General features: G+C 38.8%; 2 protein-coding genes across 7 annotated transcripts in view; both read right to left on the reverse strand.

Annotated features, from left to right (window-relative positions):
* LOC120413590 (uncharacterized) overlaps window positions 1–2503 on the reverse strand; it is a 142413-nt gene extending 139910 nt beyond the window's left edge. The window contains exon 1 of the mRNA XM_039574498.2: window positions 1163–2503. The gene's annotated coding sequence lies outside the window, so the exon portion shown is untranslated. The remainder of the gene's footprint in view (window positions 1–1162) is intronic.
* Window positions 2504–9134: 6631 nt separating this feature from the next.
* LOC120413630 (nucleolar protein 4) overlaps window positions 9135–26012 on the reverse strand; it is a 74880-nt gene continuing 58002 nt past the window's right edge. The window contains exons 6-12 of one of the 6 annotated variants that reach the window (XM_039574543.2): window positions 13224–13308; window positions 11292–11366; window positions 10748–11217; window positions 10523–10675; window positions 10276–10430; window positions 9996–10168; window positions 9135–9896 (exon numbers count right to left, since the gene is read on the reverse strand). In XM_039574543.2, coding sequence (XP_039430477.1) covers window positions 9736–9896; window positions 9996–10168; window positions 10276–10430; window positions 10523–10675; window positions 10748–11217; window positions 11292–11366; window positions 13224–13308 — 1272 coding nt within the window. In that variant the 3' untranslated portion in view covers window positions 9135–9735. Of the gene's footprint in view, window positions 9897–9989; window positions 10169–10275; window positions 10431–10522; window positions 10676–10747; window positions 11218–11291; window positions 11367–13223; window positions 13309–26012 lie in introns of all 6 variants that reach the window. The other 5 variants (XM_039574541.2, XM_039574540.2, XM_039574546.1 and 2 more) reach the window with 5 other exon arrangements.

Genomic DNA, 26012 nt, shown 5'->3' on the forward strand with positions numbered 1-26012 from the left:
CGAAAAGGCAATTCCATCTGATTCACCACCATGGCAGCCGTCCATTACCGGCCGCTACCATCCGCGCACCAGGGACAAAAAAAAAAGGATTCGGAAGACGGGAAGTGTTGATGCTCCACTTTTTAAAGGGGACACGGTAAAATCTCCACGGTGTCCCCAATTTAGTTTCGCTTGAAGTTTGACGGTTTTTGGGTAGGTGAAAGGTCTAGGATACGCTCTAAGCAAACGTTGCGACCATTTAATTACACCCAAAATTTCGAGTCGAAAAAATTCTTCCCTCAAAATTTATTGAGGGCTCAGCGCCAAAATCTAGAGAATAGTTCTACCAACTCACACCACCATGTAAATGAGTTCATTCGTGGTTTGATACAATAAATCTTCTACAAGTGTCATACATCGACATCTGACCACTCATTAGACACTAAGCTGGGGTGGCCGAGGCAGTTAAGTCATTGGGTTAGTATGTCAAAGGTCTATGGTTCGATTCCCGTAGTCGTCACTTTTGGTTTTTTGTTTTGACGGATGAACTTTTTTGAAAATGAACCTCGAGAGAATAATTCTTTCGCCCATCTCGAGCTGTGTTCTCTGTATCCGTAAATGGTACCACTATTGTCTCCTCTCGAGGCCATTATTCTCTCGGACTAGCACTGTCCAGTTTTGGGTGTAGCTAAGTCTCTAAACTTTTAAAAAATACAAATTGATTTGGGAATAAATACATCAAAAAGTTACGATCATTTGAAGACCAATACTCTAAAAATGTAGTTTTATGATATTTTGAATGCAGTAATTTGAAAATTAATAACCCCTAAAAAAAATGGACAGTCAAATAATTTAAAAAATAATTCTCTCCTACGGAATAAACCAAACTATAACGTTGTGTAACAAGCTACACCAACTTAATGTGGTTATTCACGTAAACGATTTAATTAGCTGGCCCTGGGTCCATGTTCGAAAACTTTCCGCACTTTTCGACTTACGATTTTCCCCATGAGTAAGCCAGTCTACTCTCAACTCCAAACCCCAAAGCATCACCTTTTTTCATTACATCTAGCTTTAAAATATAAATTAAAAAATAAGCTCGCTCCCCCGAAAAGAAAGCGTTCAAAACGCGCGCGTCCAATAATTCAGCTGTTCCATAAACTCAGTTTTAATCGAAACGTACCTGCTTGATGCTGCTGTTGTTGATCGCGCCACGATCGGTTACCGCGTGTCGAAGTTGCGGCGTTGACACTGCTGCTCGAGGAACGCTTGCTGGGGTGTCCAAAATCGGCTCAACAACTCACACCCATGAATTCGCACACGTTGGTAATGTCGCTTTTCCAATTTACTTGAATTTTTCGCGACGATGACAATAATGATGACGACGACGTTGGAGGTTTTTTTTTGTGTTGGCTATGGATTAATTCAATAACTTTTCCAGAATACAATCAACGGGTGAAACTCGACGAGCCGATTCGCTTCATAACCTCTGAAAGCAACACTGCTGGCTCTGCTGGGGTACGGAGAGTGCACTACGGCTTAAGCCACTTTTCTTCCTTGAGTACGACGACGAGTTGGTCGGCTGTGACCGAAAACATTTAGTTGCTCTTTAGGCACGGTAAGTTGAAAACGCCCTTAGTTAGCAGTCGCCCTAGTGATTTGCTAGGTTATGTTCGCTGAACACGATGATTAGATAATTTCCCCTGAATGCTGCAAAGGGAGACTCGTTGGTGTGCCAATTTCACCGCGCGAGATAGACCTAAAATCCGTTGCACAAATTGAATGCGCGACTCAGAATCGTACACACTCAGCGGTTACCAGTAACGCTTCTTCCCCAGCAGACACCCTCTCTTCACGCCACGGATTGGTAACGGTCTGTCTCCACGATCGCGCGCAGCCTCCAACAACAACAACAACTCTCTTCGGGCTTCACCACGATCCGTTCCGCAGCCACTCACTGGCGAGGCTTCTCGCAAATCCACGCGCGAAAACGTATGCAGGGAGGCTTCGCACCAAATGGCAATTCCGTATATGTTTTCGTCGTTTTTGCACACCGTTGTTTCTTCCGACCGACCCGTTTCACCGATTCTTGTTTGCCTTCGGTTGAACTTTGGCTCTCCGCAACACCTCCAGAACTCCCAGCCTCGTAACTCCAGAAACTCGACGTCAACCCGCGAGCGGTATCAGTCAACACTCTTCACACGCAAGACACCGTTTCTTCTTCCAGAACTTCCCAACGGATTACAAAAGAAATAATCACTCTTCACGATAGCCTCATCAACTCGCACAGTTTCGCGTTAAAATTCTTTAATGAAAATCTCTTTCAATTTCGCAGCACCACCAACAACAACAACACCTCCATCAACTACTTCCAAGAAGGCTGCGGATTTTGCTGGATCAACAAGTGGTTCAAAGAACGCAGCAACAACACACGCGAGCGCGCAACAACGCGAATTCTCACCGAAGAACGAACGAAGAACGCAGAAAAACGCGACCGATCCGCTAGTCGTCTCGATACGAAATGCGGAGAGCAGGTCCAAGTCGGCGAGAGAAGGCTGCTCTCTTCGGTGGACGGAGTTGTTGTTGTTGGAGACTGTTGGGGAGTTTGGGGATTAAAGCTCCCGCGCGAAGTTTGGCGTGAGAGAGCGAGGGAGAGAAAAGAGATTAAGAATCGCAATGAGCGAGGCAGCCTTGGGGCGAAAAAAAAGGTGGAATGATCAGCGCGATATTCGCAGAATTATGCTGAACTTGCGGTGTCAAAGTGTGAAGGAGGGAATTAGGGGAACTATACCCTTTCTCAGCCTATTTCTATTATCGGCCTATCAGCACTTTGACCATGAATTACAGCTTTTATAAAGTATTTTTGACTGTTTCAAAGTAACAAATAGCTCAAATAAAAGTGAGCAAGCAACTCTCCATTGTTGATGTATCAAAAAATGTTGATTTAATAGCCGAAAACTGCAAAAGTGATTAGAATTGGTCGAACGGCTTAGAGTGATTAAAATGGGTATATTTCCCCTAGTTTGCAGATGGAGTAATTGGAGTTGGATTGTTTGAAAACTGCTAGGCAGTTATAAATTAACCAAAAAAAAAACCCGCGACAGACACGCAAAAAGTAACATTTTCAAAACTTTTTTTCGTAAAATCGCGATAACTCGTGATGTTTATAAGCAAACTCATTATGTCTATATATCAGAATTTTTGTAATTGTCTGTTCTACAACTTTGTGGAACATTGTTACACTCTAAAAAATAACCCTGCAAAGTTAGAAAAAACACGAAATTTTAATGTAGAGGTCAATGTAGATTCAAAAAGTACATTAAATTTCCCATAAAATAACATGTTCCAAAATTTTTTACAGTCCAGTAACGGAAAATGGGAGAATTTTTAAAACTTTTTTAGTGTTTTTTTCGATGAAAAATATGTACTTCGGAATTTTGAGTACGCCATCAAATCGAACGTCTAATTTTACATAAAAGTCCCTTTGACACCAAATTTCTATCTCATCACCGTTTCAGGCTGCAAATTATTGAAAAACAACTCTTTTTTCGCATGTTCAAAAATAGAAGGGGTCGTACCGCCCCTCCGTCACGAGATATCGAAAAATGGACCTTGGATTCGTGATCAGGGACAAAAGTTACCCCTTAGGATAAAGTTTTACGTAAATCGAAGAGGGGTCGGGGTAACTTTTCCCGATTTCGTGTGAGTTGGTAGAGAATAATTACCCATGTAGCTTGTGGAGGATTTATCATTTTACCTGTTCTAATTGCTTATAGAAACATTGTTCCAATATCAAAATTATTCTTGCAAAGTTGCATAAAATTTTGATCAGATAGTGAAAAAACGTTGTACAAGTTTAAGATGAAATTTTGAAGGGCGGTTTAGATTTTTTTTAAGATTGTGGTTTGAGATGTAATTTAATGGAAAATTATTTTTACAAGACATTGAAGAAAAAAGACAGTAATTAAAATTTTTAAATATTGTTTTTTTTCAGCAATCAATTGCATGAAAATAACACAAAATAACACCCCGAGCAGACGGAAATAACTTTTTTTGATAATTGAAAATACTAGGCCATTAACATTTTATGTTATTCATAACAAGATTTGTTGTTCGTCGTTATAATTTTTATGTTATTGGATTGTTATTGTAATACCAAACTTGTATCATTTATAGTTATTTTTCGAACAAATCTTTGTTATTATTTTTTTGTTATTTTAACAACTAATCCGATCATCCAAATAACAGTTGGAGGTATTCTTCCATAACAAAAAATGTTATTCCAAAGTCGTTTTGGCTTTCAACCAAAATCAGATCAATAACAAATTTTGTTATGATAACATAAACTGTTATTCAACTCTTATGCAAAATCCATCCAAGAAGAATCCATAACATTATCCATTATTTTAACAGTATTTGTTATTGAAATGGCATGAATTTAGTTATTACCGTCTGTTCGGGACGTTATTTTAAATATTATTGTATTATTTCATAATTTAAAAATTAAAAACCCAATTCAAGATTTGAACAAATCTCAATAGTACTCGACATATCTTAGATGTATCAGATTGTGATTAAAAAAACCCCTTTCGAGAAAAAATTTAATTATGTTGAATAATCAGATGGAGTGTTTTGAATGCATCTTTCCTTCGATAATAGTCATTTTTAGCAAGATTAACTAGTTTAGATTTATTTTAATTTGTTGTGTCATTTTGTTCTACAAAAAGCTCTTTTTCTTTTTTTTTTGCCAAAACTTCAATTAATCATTGTTTTGAAAAAGCCTTAAAATTAAAAAAAAATCAATCAACGCGATTTCATGTATTTATTATATGATTTGCTATATTTCATCTCATTTGAAAAAATTGTTGAATATTAATCAAACTATTATATGATACATATTGCAAAACATCCTTTAGGGTTCTATCCCAGAATCGCCCATTCTTCATAAAGATCCATTTCCCAGAATTATTTACGACCTTAAAAGCATGTTATGCTTCCCATTGGGCATAATGATTCAATATTAGAATCGCATTAAAGACTTATGATAACTTGTCAGCAGTTATTACAAGTCAAAGGAGATTTCCCTTCTTTAAAATTCTCTCTTCTAAAAGGAAAATCAAACTTTTGTCAGCAGTTATCACAATAAAAGTTACCGTAAACTGGGGTCAATCGGGACACATGGGGCGAATTGGGACAGCAGTTTCAACCATGTTGGAGCACAATACTTTGATTTTTCTGGTTGGTTTCGGTTAGAACAGACTCAGACCAACAAAATGTGTACATCCTTTTCCAAATTTAAAAGCTTCAAGTGCTCTAAAAACTGCTGTCCTTATTCAGACTGTATTCCCGATTCGCCCCAGATTACGGTAAATCTAAATACACAAAAAAACTTTCTGGGCATGATTCATTCTGGATACCGTCATCAGGGGTGACATCGGGTCTGGGGGGTGAGATTGGGTCATACTAATTTCAGCAATTTTGTATGATCCAATCTCACCCCAGACCCAATGTCACCCCTGATGACGGTAATGAGTTTCTGGGGAATGGACCATTTTGGGGAGTGGGATTCTGAGGAATGGACAGCCCGAGCAGATGGAAATAACTTGGGAAGGTCGACTTTGAATCCATACTTTGAAGACAACTCCGACTCTGGATGCAGGATATGACGTCAACAACGACTTCAGGTCTCTAAAAATACCCAACTTTACAGATTCCAACTCCAAGTAAAAGTTGCAGAAAATTTGCTGAATCCGATGCAGTCTCCGAGGTCTCACTCCAGCTCGAATTTCAACGTCAGCTCCGACTTCCTGGCTCTGTGAAAATAATAACAGTTTTTGTTATTCACACTTCAAAAATTTTCAATAAATAAATCAATTCCGTTAGGGAATATAACAAAATTTAAAAAAAAATGAACTCCCAAAATTTAATTTTGTCGGATTAATTTTAGCTTGAAACCCCATTTCATGGTGAAATAAATGATCCCGACGAAATTGGTCAAAATTATCCCATATTTCTAGCCAATTTTAGCAAAGTCCCTTAGGGGGTATATCAAATAATTAAAAAAATCAACTTTCAAAATTTCAACCTTTAAGAATAATTGTAGCTTAAGGACCCCATTTCATGGCCAAAATAATGACCCTGACGAAATTGGTCAAAATTATCCCATAGTTCTAACCATTTTAAACAAAGTCCTTTGGGGGGTATATCAAATAATTTAAAAAATCAACTTTCAAAATTTCAACTTTTTAGAATAATTTTAGCTTAAGGACCCCATTTCATGTCCAAAATAATGACCGACTAATCAGCGTCTATAGAAATAATTTAACAAAAAAGGACGAGCAATCTAAGAATGATGAAACATTAAAATATAATTGTTCGCCTTGTCGCGATATTGTTTAAAATTTTTGTATTGACATAATCTTAAAACTATTGGATTGTACAAATAATCTGGTTTTATTGTAAGTTCATCTGTAGAAAATAATAATAAATAATAATAAAAAAACTGATAGTTTAGGCACTTTAAAATGTTATTAACGAAAATGTCGATGTAGTGCTCCTGGGTCATAGGCACCATTATCGTGAAAACTTTCATCGTTGCCATGATTTTTCGTTCAAAGATATAAATTTTGCGTCGCTTTCAATTTTTTAGCCAAAAAATATAAAAATAGGGGAAATCTACCCTTTCCAATCAAACACCTATCTTCGTCATATGGAGAGTTTGATGCTCGATTAAAGCTCCAAAAATACTATTTGGGCTATAAACTTACCAGCAACAGCACCGCCTCGAGTAAGCACGCAAATGTATGCCACTTACTGGCCAAAAAGATCACATTTAATGCACTTTTGATCATAATTTGAATTTTGCGAGACCACTTCTCATCATTTTGTTGGCACACACAGTGACACACACGAGAATCCCTCAAACGCTTAATGAATATCGCCAAAATTAACTTTTCACTTTCGCTTACTTTTTCACGGCGCTTAAGATATGAAATTGCTTCCAACTACCGGCAACATGTTCTTTTGATCATTAGTAAGGCACTCACTTGAAGAATAATCCCGAAAAATGTAATAAATTAGCAAGCGCCATCAAAAAAACAAACGCGCCAAGTCGTTTGACGTTTCAATTTTCACTTTGCATTCTAATCGAAGGCTGAAGAAAACCGAGCGAGAGACGAAGGCAAAAAAGAACAAAGGCTGGCCGTCAACACCACCAGCAGCACAGCCAGCGATGCCAGGAAACTTTCCCTATAAATGCCACTTTTCGTGAGTGTTCGTTTGAACTGTCAGCGCAAATGGCAACACTCGACAGAGTGTTGGAAGAAAAAAGAACTAAGCCGATATTAGAAAAATGGGCGTGGCCCAATGCATTCGCCTCGATTAGAATATTCTTGGGAATTTTTTTTTTTGTTAAATGCTTGGTAAAGAAATAGAATAACTTTTAGTGAAAGTGAAAATAAACAGAAATGTTCACATAAACTTGCTCTACTCGTTTGTGTACTAAGTTTTAGTAAAATTCAAGGGAGACTCTAGATTATCCAGCATCATTCAAACACGACCGCTTATTAGGATTAAAATGGGTAGATTTCCCCTACTTTGGTAATAAATTGAAATGGATTCAAGTTGATGAACCTGTAAAAGTCTGTAATGTCCGGTTAATTATATATTTGATACATTTGTATCGAGATTAGTTTTTTCAGAAAAGTTACAAGCACTGATAATTGTTTTAAAAATGAAGTTAGACTTAATCACATTTTCACGACTAACCATTTTAAATGTTGCTCAAATTTAAGTGACAATTTCGGTACTCCACCGTCGTCGTCGTCATCGCCCCTCAACGGGTCAGCCAAACAACACCCATTTGGCCAGCCATCCAGCCAGTGTGTTCTGGACGGACGGACGGCATGCCGTGTGCCATGTCGCGAGTAACGTTTCGCGCTCAACACACAAACACACACACACACACACACCCTCTCGTATGCAGCCAGGCACGTATCAAAAGCAACAAGTGACCAAACTGGTTTTCCAGCCAGTCTCGGCTCGCGCGCCGCCTAAGAAAGCTTTAATTCTATGAGTTGCAATTTTTCGTTAGTTTTGCTTTGTGATCGTGTGGTCGTTCGTTCGTTTGATTCCTACGCTCTTTTACTTCTGACGTAAAACATCTCGTCGGTGTGGTGGGTTCAGTTTCAGTTGCGTTCCGCAAGAGAGAGGAAAGCTTGCGCGGATGTGAATGCTGAGCTTTTGAGAGAGAGAGAGAGAGAGGTTGCTAACAGCTTGATGAGCTTTACGCACGAAATAAAGCTTCACAGTGGTAGCAAAGCTCTTCGAGGGTGGGTTACCGATTGTTGACTATAATCATTTAACAAAACCATCTATTAAATATTGTCCCAGAATGTATTGTGGACACGTGGACACTTTTTTGAAATCTCAGACCCCCTCCCTCCCTCTCTCCTTGCTTCATGTTTCAGACAATTTAATTCGTTTGTAATTAATTGTAATTATCAATTTTATAAAAATGCGCTTTTTCGCATTTTTAGAACAATTTTTGAGAGAAATCCTTAAAAATGACATGTTCCAGACACATTTTTGATAATGGAAAATGTTTCTGGTTTTTCAATGAAGTATATCTAAAAATAGCTGAGCAAAATAATCACTTTCCTCTTTTTAGATGTTGATTTAACAACTTGTTGCTGAGAGGCGGTCTCTAAAACAATAAATTTTGAAGGAAGTAAATTTTTCTGAGCGTCCTTCAGCCTGCATTGTCAAACTCGCGATTCCTCCAAAACGTTGGCTCAATTTGCTTTGTCACAAAATTGTTGTTGTACAATTAATTTTTTATTTTTTTTTTTTTTCAAAAAAAAATCTATAAAATAAATGAAATTGAATATTAGCATACATAAAGAAGATTGAAAGTTCTATCTACAAAAATGAATTTTGTCTATTTTTTGTAATTCGAAAAACACAATTATTAAATAAGGAAAGGAAGCAAAATTCCTAGAATAAAGCAATTTAGTACTTTTTTATATTTAAGTTTACATATACAACAAAAAATTACGAGGCAATTACAAATGAAGCAAATTAGTATTAACCACCAAATCCAAAAATGATTTGCAAAAACTTGAAAATTTTCTTTCCAAATAAAACATCTCATCAACTATCATGATAACCAATGTTGTAATTTTATTGAAGATGTTGAGAAAATGACTCAATAGTTTTAGATTATTCAGTTTGCATCTTTCTACAGTTGTCGTTACAATCGGGTTAGTCCTGGTAGGATTTGGCAAATTGCGATAGCAATAGCGACATAAGTGAGTACGTTCAATTACAATAGTGTTGTTTCCTTCTCTTTCCTAACTCTCATAGGACTTGTTTGTGCTCTCATTCACTTTCCTCATAGTTTTTTTTTATCCGTTTTAGGTTTTCGTATCCATTTGGTTTCTCGTTTTAAAAATAAATATAATTTCTTTGTAGTTCTATATCACCCTGTGTTTTGTAGTTTTTCGCCAGTGTTCAAAATTTCAATTTCTAACTTGTTTCGTTTCGTTTTTATATAACACTTTATACACAACTTAAAACATAATTGCGACACAAATATCGATTCCATGCTTAATTTTCCTTTTGTTATCGTCTAAACTGTGTAACCGTGTACAGGTAGTTTTTGGTATCTCCGAATCAGTAACGTTTTGTTGTTCACATAGTTTTTTTTGTTTTCTTTTTTTGTTTGGTAAACTTATTCGATAATATCGAGACCACTACTTATTGCTGCTGCAGAAGCAAATTCTCCAGCTCGTCAGCACTTCGCATCAGAAAGGCGGCACTCTCCCGGTACCCGGTGACCAGCTGCTTGACCGCGGTGATTTCGGCACTGTTTAGCTTGTGCGCCAGGATGGGCCGCTTCATCGACAGATCGGTGGGAGCTGAAAGGGGAAAATTTTAGTTAGATTTTTGATATTTATTAAGATCTAAGAATGTTTGAGATATTTATTAAATTTTGTTTTTGGAACCCTTACCAGTACCCGTGGCGGACATGGTCGTACTCGTGCTGTTGGAGCTGTTGACCGAGTTCATGAAGTTGGTGTAGTGCTGCGACCGGTTGGTGAAACCAGTGTTGTAGTCACTGAAGTTGGAAATGGTGGGCACAGTCGTGGGGATCGTGGGTGTGGAACTTGCGCTGGCACTCGGAATGTTTCTGGAAGGAGAGATTCGTAGGGTTAGTAATATTTTTCAAAAGTGGTTTTAGTGATAGAAATTTCAATAGGTACATCATAACTGGCCCATTTCCTCTTATATACTCACAGCTTCATCTGGTTGATATCCGGGGTGGTGTTCTGAACCGGGGACAACTTGGGAACACTGGTGAGTGGTTCGGTTTTGACGGGTGGGGTTGTCTCGGTCTCACACTTCAAGTTCATGTTCTGATACAGCGTCGGGACGTTTGGTGGTTCCGAAGTCTGGAAGAATAACAAATTTAGATCACTCTACCCTACAGAAAGTAACCTGTCTCATGTAGACTCCTTCCAACGCTTGGAAGAGGACATTTTACCATATAACTTACCGCCGTGGTCGGAGTGACCGATTGACTGATGGGCTCCAGCCCTATCCGCATGCGTTTGGCGTTGAGACTTTCGTTTTCACATGCCACGGCCAGGATCTGTTCGGCCTGCACCGACGTCAGGTGGGCTGGCGTTGGTCGAGACTAAAAATCGTAAAAAATAAACAAAATTACTATCCCCACCAATCTCAATTCCAAAGATTTCCTGAGATCAACCTCACTTACAGTGTTCTCCCAACCCTCGCGGGTCTTCTTGTTCCGCCGGCAGGACTTTAAATATGTTCGTATACGTTTGCGGGCTCGCTCGGCAAACTCCGGAAACTGCCGCGTGCAGGAATCGATGATGGCCTGGATCTTCTCCTTGGGTTGCTTCGAAATGGGAATGATCCGGTCCAGATTTTCGTCCACAAACAGTCGCACGAACATGTTGAACGCCTTCAATCGCTCCGGATCGTTGACGGTGGCCTCGATGCGGTCCTCAGAATCATCCTCGGACAGGTCGTCGTCGTCTTTCTGCTCTGAAGAGTTGGTTTCGTCATGCTGTTCGATCGGTGACGGTTGCTGGCGTTCCGGAATAGGCAGCTGGTTGAACGAAGTTTTCGCGTTCATTGCCAGTGCGTTTTGGTACTGCTGCCAGAGGTTGGTCATGGTGGCCAGGTCGGGTCCTTCGGCGCCGTTTTGGGCAGCTGTTTGGGGGAAGAGAAATAAGGGAAAGGTTAGATTAAAACTATTCAGAGGAATGGTGACTCGATACACTAACATTTACCTGCCGCCGAGTTCTGGTAGTTCCATGCCAGCAGCATCAGTTTGAATTTGTCCGCGTCCTTGATGAGGCCTGCAAAGGAGATACAAGATTTTTGTTGGTTAAATCATTATTAATTCAAGGAAGTATAGAAAAAATAATAAAAATGCTTAGCAATGTATCAATACATTCAATACATTTGTATTGAAAAGAAGTAAAATCGATTGTGAACTTTCAGAATACATTGTAGAGAGGTGGACAAAACCGCTCTTTTTAGGAGTCACTCACTTTCTTTCGCTTATTAAAAAGAGCGGCTCATTTGAACGGCTCTTTCGCTCTTTTTTCAAAATTTTAATAAACTGGAAAGGAAATAGGAATAAGATGATTTTCGAATTGGGATTTTGGAGAAAATTGCTCTTAATTTTACGAAATTGCGTTTATTTCTGCCAAAATTTAACAAATGCTGATATTTGGAGAAAATATTAATAATGTCGATCAGGGTTGTTAAAATATCAAAAAGCAACTACAATTATCCCACCTGAATATTCATGCCTCAAATACAACTGCTCATCTCTCCTTATTGGAACTCTCAGCACCGAACATGGCCAAACACGCTTTCGTGTTTACACACTCGCTATTGACATTTTCCTATTCTCTCTCATTCCCGCTTTCACGATCATCCTACCGCAACAGCGTTTAACCACAATAGCCGCCACAAAACCAATTTCGCAAACGCAGTTTAACGGGACGTCATGCTTTGTCGGCTCCTGATCGCCGTCCCGCGTGCTTTCATTGTAGTTGTCGGAGAGATTGAGAGACTCAGCGGTGAGAGCGCAGAGTCGAGGAAAAGGGAAGGAGTGATAGAGAGAGAATGACATCGCTGGGAATCACGAGACACAAGAAGTGATGATCTCTATACTCTCGGATGTTTGTGGTGCAGAGATAATCAATTGATAGCTTTTTTATCACTCATTTGCAACACTGATGTCGATAAATACTAAAGTTTATTCGTTCAAATGGATTAGATTTTATTTCCAAAATCTCGTAGGTTATTTATTATATTTTAGTAAAATTTTCCAAGTTAAGCAATTCAAAATTCTCAAATTTATATTTGGGAAATACTGTTATTTACAATCAGTTGAAAAATGTTTTTTTTTTTAATTTTGTTCAGAAAATCATTCACATTTGGAATTTCAAAGAAAACTAGGAAACATAAAAATATGAGTTTGAAAACTTTTAAGTAGTGTTCAAATATGGGCATCCATGCTTGTTAGAGTCATTCTTGATGCAATAGAACACCTAACGAAAAAAGACGTTTCAGTTCTCAAGATGTCGGAAAAAAGTACTTGAAAAATAAATACACCGTGGATTTTTTTTTATTTTTCATGGAAATTCTATGAATTTTATTTATAAACAAAAAAATAGACACGTGTTCTAAAAATCACTTCAACTTTTTTTTTCAATACATCTTTATTGAACTATTTTTATAATAATTACATATTTGTACATGTAAACTTGACAAGTGGTATGCCTAAATTCACCTCATCTTTGTTGTTTGAAACAATCCTTGAGTCGAATTTAAAAAAAAGTTCATGATAATTAATGAATAATCCTTTTTTGTCGTTGTGTATTTTTTTTTTTGAATTATGAAAATTAAAGATTGAAAAGAATGTTGATTTTTAATGTCATGTTTTACTATCAAGTGTTTATTGCTTGTTTTTTTTATATTTTGATTCATTTCTATTGACCTAATGAAAATACAAAACTATCAAAATGCACAAGTGACTCAAGGCAGAGAAATGAGTGAAGCACCCGATGCTTGAAGTATCAATCAATGCTTTCAAAGCATAAGAACTCATCACCATTGTTCTTTTCTAAGATTGAGAATTTTGTCCTTCTTGGCACGGTAATAAGATCCCATCTCATTCAAAGAAACTCGGATTATCTTACCTGCGTATGCATCTTCACCGGCCGCAGCTCCACCTGTGCCATTGTTTTCCGTCAACTCGTTGTTGAATGGCATCGCAATTGATTCCTGCAATGATAAAGATAGAATTGATGTAATTAATTATAGGTTCTATTTACCAATAAGTCAATATTGTGAAACACTTCTGGTAAGAGGCTTCAATCTTGAAATATTTCTGCTGAAGACTTCGTGAGGATACTTTTCGAAAGAATCCGTTCAAGATCCCCCAGCTATTCTCTACTCTTACTCATCAACTTGACTTGCGTTGAAGCCTTCCAGGCATCCGAACGCAACAAAAAATAAGTATAAAATTCTTCGTTATTACGAAGAATAAAATACAACGCACAATTGATACGTTAGGGGAGCGAGTAATAGAAAAAAACTCGCGCGCAATACCAAGACGAAGGAGGAGGGGGTTGCTCGTTGACTACGCGGACGGTCCTCCAGATTGAAACGAACCCACCCCAGATATTGAACGCAACAACGCAGTGATCCCGGAATGAGAAACTCCGTGAGTGCGTGTGTGCATGTTTATTTCCGGCGGGTGCTGCTCCTGCAGATGATTAGTAAGGGGTAGAAGGAGGCAACCCTCGAGCGTGGGTGATTTTGGGATGGGAGAGATTGTGGGCGAAGAAGATGAACGAGGGATGCTGGGATGGGATGAGATTCGCAACAACCAACCCCTTCGGGCTTGGAACGTCGTGGAACGGGACGGATGTGTAGGCATCGCACCCATCTCGATAAAGTGCATTGTAGGATTTGAAAACGGAGGGGCTCTGTGGCAGTAATTTTCAGGGTGGAGACTCATTTCGACTATGGTTTATTTGTTTTATTATGAACTTTTGGAGTTTTTTTGATGCGCCTATTTAGAAGATATATTTTTTCTTCAGAATTATGACACATATTTGTAAAAGCCATCAGGGCCAACCAAATTGTGTCAGAATGTCTCGGAATTAAAATCTAATGTTAGGGATGGCATCTTTAACTATATCACTATAGCAAGATCACGACAATTTGGGTAATTTGCTCTCAAGTCAAAAAGTGCACTTTTATGTTTTATTTCGACAACATAAACAGTAATTTTAAGATATTTTGCAATGGTTTAGCAGAAAAACAAATTCAGAAATTAAGTTTTAAACTATTTAACCTATTATCAATACAATATAAATTATAAGATTCCTACTCCGGGAAAATTTTCTGTTTCCGATATTTCCCGATATTTCGCGATATTAAATTCAAATTTCCTCGCCAAGTCACCTCCCTGCACTAATGCTGTGCATCATGTTGGTGCATCGCGGAATCGGCCTCCGAAGAAGGTTTGTGCACCCGGCCGTCACTCCGTTCACAATAACACACCCCACCACCACGTTGCTGTTGGCGTGGCCGAGGAGTTTCATCAGTCGGTGTGGTTCATGCACCATCAGGATGTGGGGTGGGAAATTGAACGCCTGGACAAGGTCTCTCTAATCCTAGCCCCGCCACGGACACGTGGACTAGGGTGGCCACTCCACGTCCCGCATTTGGGAGTGCCAAATGTGTAAAAGAAAATAACGGCCCCGAACGAAGCCCACTATAGATAATATATTATTCCACACTGTGTGGGAGTGTGTGTGTGTGTGTGTGCATCAAGGACTAGGCACCAAGCCCTGTACTGTGCTGTGCGCCCGGCCAGGCCTATCCTTGGAAACGAGGGTGGACATCATCAGGGTGTGCTCGTTGACGTTGGGATGAGGGTGCTGTACATAGATTCTCCATCAACCACCCACTATTCGGACATGTCCTCGATTCCCCTGTCACTCAAAGCAGTCCCCCACTCATTCCACCCCCAAACTGTAGGACATCCACCCAACAAAATATAATCACTCGCTTCGTCTTCGGAAACTTTTGCCTTTTTTTTTTTCTTTCTCTGTAAGAAATCCTCAAACCCCCCGAGTTTGCAAAGTATCCCCAAAACAGAGAGGCGCCCTTTTCACTCAACATTACCCCTCACCTCCTCTGGTTCCTTCCAGGACCATTTCCGCTTGGGCATCCCGTGGCAACACTATTCTTAGAGCGGTTCCCCTATCTACTTTTTTTTTCTTTGTAGACACGGCTAAGGAGGGACAGCAGAGTGCACAGTGGGATTAGCGACATTTTTAATTAATTTATTCATCAAACAGGAATATTTTTTGTCAAAATTTTCGAACACTGAACGAGATTTTAATTCATTTATGAAACTTCATCAGAACCGAATCACGTCGCCTAGTGGTAGCGCTTCCGCCTCAAAAAAAAAAATCAGCGCTTCCGCCTCGTAATCGGTAAATCTGGGTTCAAATCCCGGTTCGGACCAACACAACTGGTGATCGTTCTCTTCTGGATTCAATTGCTTAGTTAAAAGGAAGATATGTAGTAGGCGACTAATGGAATGTTAACATCAACCATAACATGTTAACATTAGTTGAGGTAAAATCTGACACTGAATCCGATTTGTGAATGCCGGCCCCGATGCTCTACAATGGTGATTTACTTTATTTTTGCTACAAGGCTCTATTTCAATTCTTTTTTCAATTTTTTATCTCCCACCCGCTCACCCCACTTCAAATTTTCCTTGAAAAGTCAATGGGCAAAAAATCATTGACTTAAATTGACATTTTAATCCAAACAACTTGTAAAATTGATTGTAAAATTTTTAGAATACATTGCATAATGGTTACTTATGTATTTTAAATTAAATCAACCCTTTTACTAAACAATCATTGTTGTTTCCCACTTTTTTTTTAAAGAAACACAACTGTAATAACGTATGAAGCATTTTGTGATACTTTTCACCTGATGTTTTTAAATTATACATGAAATTTGAAATATAGTTTATTGTTATTTTCAGGAGGCTTCGTATTATATATTTCGAAAAAGATATTGGAAATCTTTTCGATGAAACAAACAAAAATTAAAGAATTGGCAGCCATGTCTAAAGCCACGTGCAACAAGTGGAATTTATTATTGATAGCTTTCACGAATTCTGACGTAACATACATTGTACATTGTCGAAATGATAATTTTTATATATGAATCAATTGATTCTCGATTTGTCCCGAAAATTTAATGTGGGTAACCCTATTTGCAAGTTACTGCTCATTTATAAGCGTCCGAAGGTTATGTGTGGTAATTCACCCAAAACCTCCTTTACGCAAATGGATCGACGTTTTACTTCCCCATCCGATTGAAGGCCAGGAGGATAATGCGGGAATCGAACCCGCGCCCCATAGCAACTTAGGGATCGGCAGCCGAAGCCGCTAACCACACAGTAAAAAATAATGTAAATTTGGAAGCTGTTATTTTGTATTTTGTTATTTTGTACAGGTTGAATATTACCTCTTTTATGATGTAATATTACCTCAATTTAGACTGAAAAGGGGGCATTACACCAGCAAAGTGGTAAAATTTCACATTTCTAGAGGTAAAATTACACTTTTTTTCTGACATAAAAGATGTACCCCTTCCCAGATGTAATATTACCATGATTTATTTTTCTGCGCACCGCGCCACGAGGCTCATTTAGATTTGTAAAAAGTTTGATGATCTGGCAACACTGTTATGTTGTTTAACGTTCAATTTATAGAACTTTTTCATGTCCAATTTTTCAGTACAACACCCAAAATTCAGAATCGAGATAATCGTTCTCTCAAAATTTATTGAGGGCTCAGTGCCAAAATCGATAGAATAATGGTACCAACTCACACCATCATAACAAATGAGTTCATTCGTTAGTTGAATCAATAAATCTCCAACAAGTGTCATACATCGACTTCTGACTTCTTCATGGTCACCAAGCTGTGGTGGCCGAGGCAGCTGAGTCATTGGATTGGTTTGTCAAAGGTCTCTGGTTCGATTCCCGTTGTCGACACTTTTGGTGTTGGGTGAATGTATACCCCTTTCTGTTGAATCATAAAGATTGATGATCTGTTAACCCTGTGATGGAAACTCACACAGGTCAAGCATAGAAAAGAGATCATCAATTTACAATAATACACCCAAAACTGGCAGCGCTAGTCCGAGATAATGATGGTCACGAGTCGAGAGAATAGTGGTACCATTCACGGACACAGAGAACACAGCTCGAGATGGGCGATAGAACTATTCTCTCGAGGTTCATTTGCAAAAAAAGTTCATCCGTCAAACAAAAAACTAAAAGTGTTGACTACGGGAATCGAACCAGAGACCTTTGACATACCATTCCAATGACTTAACTGCCTCGGCCACCACAGCTTGGTGACCAAGGAGAGGTCAGAAGTCGATGTATGACACTTGTTGGAGATTTATTGATTCAACTAACGAATGAACTCATTTGTTATGATGGTGTAAGTTGGTACCATTATTCTATCGATTTTTGCACTGATCCCTCAATAAATTTTGAGAGAACGATTATCTCGACTGTGAATTTTGGGTGTAGTTCGTTGACAAAATTGTTGAAAACTAAAATAAGAAGAAAAAGCGTCAAATTCATCTAAATTTGATAAAATTTGTAACATAAATTTGTCAACCCTTTGTTCCAATTCAGTAATAGGGTATTTGTCCCTATTTTGGGCCTACTTAGCCGAGCGCAATTTTAATTTGATATAATCTCAAAGGCTGCATTAGGCAGCCTTGCGTGTATTACATGAAAACGTTAATCACATTTTTGACGAAAATGCTTTATATTTCTGTAAAAGCCCGAGAAACTAAAACAATTTTTGTGGAAACTGCTCCTAGCATACGACCTTCTTTGTGCATATTTTCGGTCTACCTTCTGATTGGTTTAAATCTCGAAGCACGTGGCAAACATTTTTGACGTACGGTTCAGCACCAGCTCGTACAGTACAGCCGCACAAATTCGGTCGAAAAACATGCTAAATCATTGTGGTGTTTTAAGCCACAAATCAACATTAGAACGATTGATTTCACTTGCATTACGTGCATAATTAGCTTGTAGGATGATTTATATAATTCTAAACGAGTTTTAAACAAAATTAAACATTTGTTGCGTAGCCAAACAACAAGCCCGTAATATGCAAGAATGATGGCCTATCTACAATCACTTAGCTTAGAAAATTTCACTTAGCTTAGGAATTTGAATCATAGAAATGAATCTGAGTTTCTACAATGGAAAAGTAATCAAATTAGAAACTGACGTTTGGTTTGGAAAATTTCAAAATCTACGGTAAGTTGACGTTTCCATATCAAAGGTAAACAAACAACTGCATAGCAACGTATATCAGCCCAGCAAGTTTTCTAAGTTGATTGTGGATGACGAACGTAAGTTGCAGACTTTCCTAAGTAACTACTTTACTTAGATGTTCTAAGCTAAGTGATTGTAGATAGGCCATGACTGTAACTTGTGAAAAGCGCACACACACTGTCACAATTTATATAAGTGTCAAATGAACTGTATATAGAGCCATTCTCTCCAAGATGGACGAAGTCACTTTAATCAGTTATTTTATTGATTTGGTGGCAGTTTGGTGATTGTTTTTGCAACGGGATTGTGCAACCCACAAAAAAAACAAATTGCCGGTGGTTGAAGATTCGAGGGACGGCTCTCATTCGTGTGCTGAGCGATGAAAGCCGTGACGCTGAGTGTCAACAAGCGGTAAGCAAAAGTGGTGAAAATGTTCGACCTAATGGGCAACTAGCGATTTGCCAAGAAAAAAGTGAAGAGTGCTATTTTTATTGCTTTATTTCTAATTTAGGTGGAAAAAGTGAATTATTTTTGCCATTATCAAGTGGAAGATTCCTGCTAGATTTGGTGAAGAGCTTAATTTCATTGAATTATGTTTGGTTGACCCTAAATAGGTACTAGGCCCAAAATAGGGACAGATACCCTAATACAAAAATGTATATAATCATCATATTAAGATCACGAATTAGACATGATTTCCAAAACATTTTATTAGTGAGCAAAAAAATTCAACAAGACCAAAACAAAAAAAAAATAATAATAAGTTACATAAAGTTTAAATATGATAGCAGTTTTTTGCCAAATGTTTGCCCATGAAATATAATTCCTTATTAAAAGCTTTTAGTCACGAATGTTTGTAAATTACGTTTGTCTTCAAAATCAATCGTTACTTTCTGAAGCTAAATTTTGTAACAATTATTCAGAAATTGTTGAAATAAATCTTTTTCAAAGTTTTGAGAAACTGAATTTAACTAAACCTCAATGATCATTTCTAGTTCCAAAGCATGGATTCAACAATGTGCTTACAAAGACTGTAAAAATGTATTTTTCTTGATATTATAATGGACTACTTGTCAAATTTTATCCAACATCCCTCACATTTCCCTTAGTGTGCCTATCTTCGTCATCAGGACAAGAAATGACGCCCCCCTTCGGAAGAAGTTTTTCTTTTTTTCTTCTTTAACTTCCTCTTCATGAGCCAGGAGGGAGTCGGAGAGGAGTGGAACTCCCACTGTCCTATCCTATGCTGCAGGTCGTCTTTCTTCGGCTTAAGATTAATTAATTTTTATATTTTCAGCCATCAGACTGTGTTTGTTGGCTGGCGGTGGATGGTGAGGGTGGAACGCGGTGGGGGGTAAAAGGGTCCTGCCCGTACAAAAAAAGGGTAGCTCTACAATGGCAGCAGCAGCAGCAGCAAAGTCGACGACGCAAAAGACGAAGCAATAGGGACGACCCCCCTCCCACGATAAGAAAATGGGAAAAATGAGCCAACCTTAAGGGGCGAGGAACCGTTTTTTTGGCGGAGGAAGCAACGGATGAGGGAAGGAAATCTTAGATGAAGTAGCGACCACGTCTTGGCTTGCGGGGAAACGGAAGGAAGGGGAAAATTCGATTCGGACTTTTTTTTGACGTTATGCTACCAAGGGGATGGTCCTGGCCCCCCCTCCGTTCTGGCCGGAAAAACCATCCCCTCGGCAGGACCAAGGATCCAACTTTTATATTTCTTCGGATGCTGCGGTGTGTGTGTGTGTGTGTTGGGATCAAGGAAAAACCCTCTTTTCTGGCTCAGGGAACGGTTCCTTGGCTGACGTTGTCGACCGATTCCGGCGCCCGTTCCCCCGGGGGGCCCTTCCCCTCCCCGTTTTGGCCTTGCCTTGTGTCCCCTCTACGGGGTTCGGTGCTAAACATTGGAAAGGAGCGAAAAAAAGGCACCACGATAAGGAAGCGGGGAGGTTGGGACCGTATCAGCAGCAGCGGCAGCTTCCAGGACCATCAGGAAAAACAAGACGAGGAAGAAGCCGGAAAAGTTCCAAGAAGCAGCAGCAGCGTTGGTGTGTTTTTTTCTTCGTCCTAACCCCGGAGAGTCTTTGGAGGGAGGGCTTTCTTCCTCATTTCTTGTTGGCGCTCAAACTGTCAAGAATTAAAAAAGATAGATGACGTGGGACGGCGCCTTAGACGTTGGGTGTGGGTGGACGGTTGGACGGGGATGGCCAAATAGCTTTTTCGGGAAGGATCGGAAGGGTCTTTTGAGGGAAGTTGCCGAAGAGAAAGGCACAGATGAAGGAGTTTCAGGCGAGGGAGCGGGGGTGGTTCTTCGAAAGAAACACGAGCACACTTTTCTTGGCGGGGTTGGGTTGGAATCAAGCAGGAAGGTTCCTTCTATTTTTTTTGGAGTGATGGTGGTTAGGGAACGGTATTGATTTTTTTTTACTTCAAAAGATTTGTTCCATTGCAGTGACCAGTGGCTAAAGGGTATCGAACAGTGTTCTGAAGTGTGTGTGCTCGAAGATTGGTGGTTACAAACTGGAAAACTTTTGTGGAGTTTCTCGTTAGAACCATAGCATTGGCCCTTCAAGATCCCTACATTTTATTCAAAAAAATATTATTCAAAATATTTTTCTAATTATATCTTTCATACTTTAGCTTCAGAAACTTCAAAACTCTGTTTGGTTTGGTATTTTTTGGTGATTGGATTATTTTGTAATTAAATTAATTTTATTTTATTGTTTTTGTTCCTAATTTCTAAATCAACTAACCAACGTATTTATGTTTTATTACTTCACTATGGCATGATTGGAGAATAATAATTTGTATCTAGTTTAGTTTAGTTTATTTTTCAACTAAACAATAAAAATACGTTGGAACTCAACATACGTTTTCTAAAAAGAAAGAAAAATAAATTTGGGAGCAATATTCCCAAAACACAAAAAAAAGTTAAGTATAAGTTAAAGGAATCCTAGCTCAACATAATGGAATCTTGATTCGTAGCAAAAATAAATCACGTAAAATCTGATTGCAGTGTAAAACTTGTACTTTTGTCAATCTAAAATCTATTCGATTCGATCCACTTGTTGAAAATATGTGTCATAAAGGGTAAAATTATATTTAGTCATATAAGTGATATAAAGTTTAAACGTTTCCAGCTTATTTAAACATATTGTTGTTACAATTTTCAGATTGTTTTTTGCATTTTCGAAATAGTTCTCATTATTTAATGATTAATTAGTTTATTTGGAATCTTGAAGACCAAAGCTAAACTGTTGAAATCCTAAGGCATGCTCTTTAAGCTGAGAGTGAAATATTTTTGTATTTCATTACAAGAACAAACTTTGTTTTCAGATAAGAGAAAGAAAAATGCTAAAAATTATAAAACTAATAAAACTATAAAAGACAAAGCCTTTCTAAATCTTTAGTTTTTTTTATTGGTTCTATAAACATATAAAACACAATAGCTTATAGAACCTTTAAAAAAAACTCTGGAAATGAAGTCCAATTTTTCTGAATACGGGATAAATTTCGTCGAAACATCAGGTTTAAAAGAAATTTGCAATAAAAATCATTCTCTTGTTAGTGAAGCAAAAATTAATCTATTTTTAAGTTACCACAATTTCGTAGATCGAAGAAATTCTTATAATTGGCGGGTCAGGAATCTGGTCCAATTTTCATCCAATTCAATCCCAAAACACATCTCTTTGAAGCTGTAATTAAATGAAGTATGGTAAAATTAGGTGTTCGCAGGAATTACATGCTCTTCAGGTTTTCCGCACTAAGAATAAAGATATTAGAAAGTTGTAATCACGTACAGTTTAAAATCCGTACAAATGAAAATGACCTCGTCACAGACAAATACATACAATAAATTTGTACTGGAAACTCTTGGTGGTTCAGTTTGTCCATATCTCATAATGTCCTTACTAAAATTTCACAACGGTTACCGTCAACTGGGTTGAATGGGACCAGCACTAAACATTTTTGCTTGCCGAAAATCAGCGACAATTTTTAAATTGTTCATTATTGTGTGAAGTTTTAGTTGGGGTTTCTATCAACAATTAAGAAGAAAAATTAAGTTAGTCTCATTCTTTAGGCATTTTTGATTAGAGGAAATGTATCGAAACTTCATTCATAAATATACCAATCCACATAATATTCTCAAACCTTAGAAAACCATCAAACTTTACTTTAGTTTGATTGTTCAAGATCAAATCAAGATCGAGATAAAAATATTAAAACATTTCCATTTTTCCAACAATTATGATTCACTTTTGAAAATACCACAAAAAATCAACCGTCATTGTGGTTCCTCACATGTTTTTTTTTTTCCTCTGAACGCCTCCTCACTCACCTTATTATTGTGCAAAATTGCACCGCTTGCCTTCCGCTTGGCTGCCATCGTTCAATTCCAGTAATTTTATTCGATGATTTTTTTTTGGGTTGGGATTTTTTCCACACCAAACCACAGAACGCCCACAACAAAACAACACGTGGAATTCCGCGCGCACACACAATCACAGTGTCACAGCGTTACGTTATTTATCGTACACAAACACACACACACACACGAGTCAGCAGGTCGCGGGAAAATTCGCGCGGTTTTTCCCCACAAGGTGCAACGGTTGGTTTTAGCAGGTTTGTTGAAAATCCAAATTTTCGATTTCGCGAATGAAAGAAAAGAGAAGAAAAAGTTTGGATCAGTTTGGGGGGTCACTTCACTGATTTCGGGAAAACTTTTATTTTCCTTTTAAAAAGTTTTCCTTTTTTTTTTCAAGATGTTGGTTCCGACTCACTCATTGGATCTGTACACACTTTAGGGCTATCCTTGCCAACTGGTGAAATTCCTCGGAAAGTTTGGGACACGCGAGCGAAACCGATCCGCACTCGACGACGTACTGAACAGCACAAAACGCTTCTCCGCCACAGGAGGACCAGGACCGATGAGTATTATTATCCTTGAAGGAAAAATGTAAGATGGAATGCTGCTGCTGCTGCTGCCTCTCGGATTGCCACCCTCTCGGTTTCAGTTCAGCTGGGGTGGTGGTGCTCGGTTGCTGATGATCTTCTCCGAAGGGTGTCTCACTCTAACTCACTGACGCCTTCTCTGTCTTTGGGACTAAGACGAACGCCACCCTCAACCTCTTCTTAGGGAGCGAGTTCGGAGCTTCTTGAAAACAACCCCTTTTGCTTGATTAGAAACCCGGGTGGTGGGTGGTTGCCAACGAATCCTTCGAGTCTTCGAACGGGGATGGGGGTTGAAGTTACCCCTCGTCAAAAGCTTCCAAGAAAGTTCTCCACACACTCACACACCGGCAAGACTCTTCCAAGTCACTACCAAACCGTCCGAGGACACTACTCCGACTGCTGCTTAATCCTTCCGGAAGGTCGTTCTCGCTCGCCCGCTGGATGTCACTTGACTCGACGGATACTAAGTTTTGACTGACCAAAACATCGCCGCTGCACCCTCTATACATAGCCAGCACAAGACAGAACCACCACCACCACCACCCAGGATGTCCTGTCGAGCAGCTGAAGGGACGACACACGAAAGGGAAGCGCCGCTACCGCTTTCTCCTATGTACAACGCCGAAATAAAAAAGTTTTTCCACCCTTCGCGCGCCTTCAGCTTCCTTCCTTCGACGACGATGCATTATGTACTTCTCCATGGGGGGACCGGGTTCGAAACCACCTCACAAAAATCCCTTCGCGCGAGCTCTACCCAACTCATCCCATGTGCACGTGGGTGGGCACGTGGTGGTGGTTCCCGTTCCACGTGGTTCGCACCCGCTTTTTGCGCCCTCCCAACTTGAGAAGCGGCATCGGCGGTGGGATTATGCTGGCTGTTCGACGATGGTCTTGTTCTTGTTGCATAGCGCCGAGCGTTGATGCTGATGGGTTAGCGGGATGGTGCTGCAGAAACGGCGTCGTCGTCGTCTCAATCAGTGTGGAGTGCGCTGCAGCGATGTTGTTGTCGCTGATGAAGGGGGTGCAGTTGAGTTGGGCCGCGTGGATAGTGGGATAAATGGTGATACAACTTTTGCAATTTGTTTTCAAAAAACGTTAAAATTGTTATTCAAAAAAGTTTATCATATTTTTGTGAGTATGTTCAAAGCTTTTATAAAAAAAAAATGTCGGAGTCAATCGAATGCAGTCAATAGAACAATCAACAAACCCATTGGCATTTTCAAGGCCAGATTTAATGCAGAAATTAAGTTCTGAAGCATGGTGAATATTTTTTCTAAATAAATTGATCTTGTTGTCATTTTTAATTAATTTTGAGTATGTTTTTAATAAGCTAAAAATGTTTTTCATATATTCCTACATCAAAAAACTAATTTGGTTGATAGCTGGACTGCTCGAAGCTAGTCCTTCCCATGTGTTTTTTCTTCAATTTTTATGTTAGGTTCGATGTATGTCCCACTTTTTAGTGAAATCTTTACACATAGCCTTGCAGGCGAGACAAATTCCGTTTTTCTTGGCTTGCTGTGTTTACATATGGGATAGATTTGACTTTAGATCATGGCATGGGTTTGTAGCAAAACGGTAATTTTTTGTTTTATAAGTTATTATTGATTATTATCCAGCAATACAAAATGAATAGCCTTTTTTTTGATTATCCTTAATCTAATCTAATCTAATCTAATCTAACACAAACGCAGCCAGTCCGATGAAAGCATGCTGGAAAGTCTTGTGATTAGATTACGCCACAAGCACTTTTCTTGTCATTATTAATAATTGCAGTACATCCGAGAACACCCGAAAATGTAATGCAAAAATTAAAGCGGCCAGCCCTACTACGTTGTGTTTACCGCAGAGAGGATTCTGAGAACGGATCACATTTCACAGAATCTACAGGGGAGGAAGGATGCGTGGACATACCGTACCAAACGCTCCAGTTTACAGTTTCATATGTGTTTTGTATAATGTGTTCAGTGTAAAATATAGTGTGATTATATAATCAATTGAATATAATAATGCAATATAATGATCATTTAATAAAATCCCTTCACCTATTTATAATAACCGCGCACCCAAGCACACAAACAGCGACACAAAAGAAATGAAAATGAGCATGCAAAAACAAGACAACGCGTCCCCGTGGTCAGCGCACTAATGATGCCATTATTCAATTATAATAACCGCGCACCCAAGCACACAAACAGCGACACAAAAGAAATGAAAATGAGCATGCAAAAACAAGACAGCGCGTCCCCGTGGTCAGCGCACTAATGATGCCATTATTCAGTTATAATAACCACGCACCCAAGCACACAAACAGCGACACAAAAGAAATGAAAATGAGCATGCAAAAACAAGACAGCGCGTCCCCGTGGTCAGCGCACTAATGATGCCATTATTCAATTATAATAACCGCGCACCCAAGCACACAAACAGCGACACAAAAGAAATGAAAATGAGCATGCAAAAACAAGACAGCGCGTCCCCGTGGTCAGCGCACTAATCGCCTTTTTTTTGATTATCCTTAAAAAAAATTAACAAATTATAAGTTAGTTTTAAGATTTTTTTTTATTAAGGCCGTTGCAAATATTTTTTAAAGTTTATGTCTTTGTTTTGCCTCCCCCCCCCC

This window comes from Culex pipiens, chromosome 2, assembly GCF_016801865.2.
Source record: "Culex pipiens pallens isolate TS chromosome 2, TS_CPP_V2, whole genome shotgun sequence".
Classification (NCBI taxonomy): Eukaryota; Metazoa; Arthropoda; class Insecta; order Diptera; family Culicidae; genus Culex; species Culex pipiens.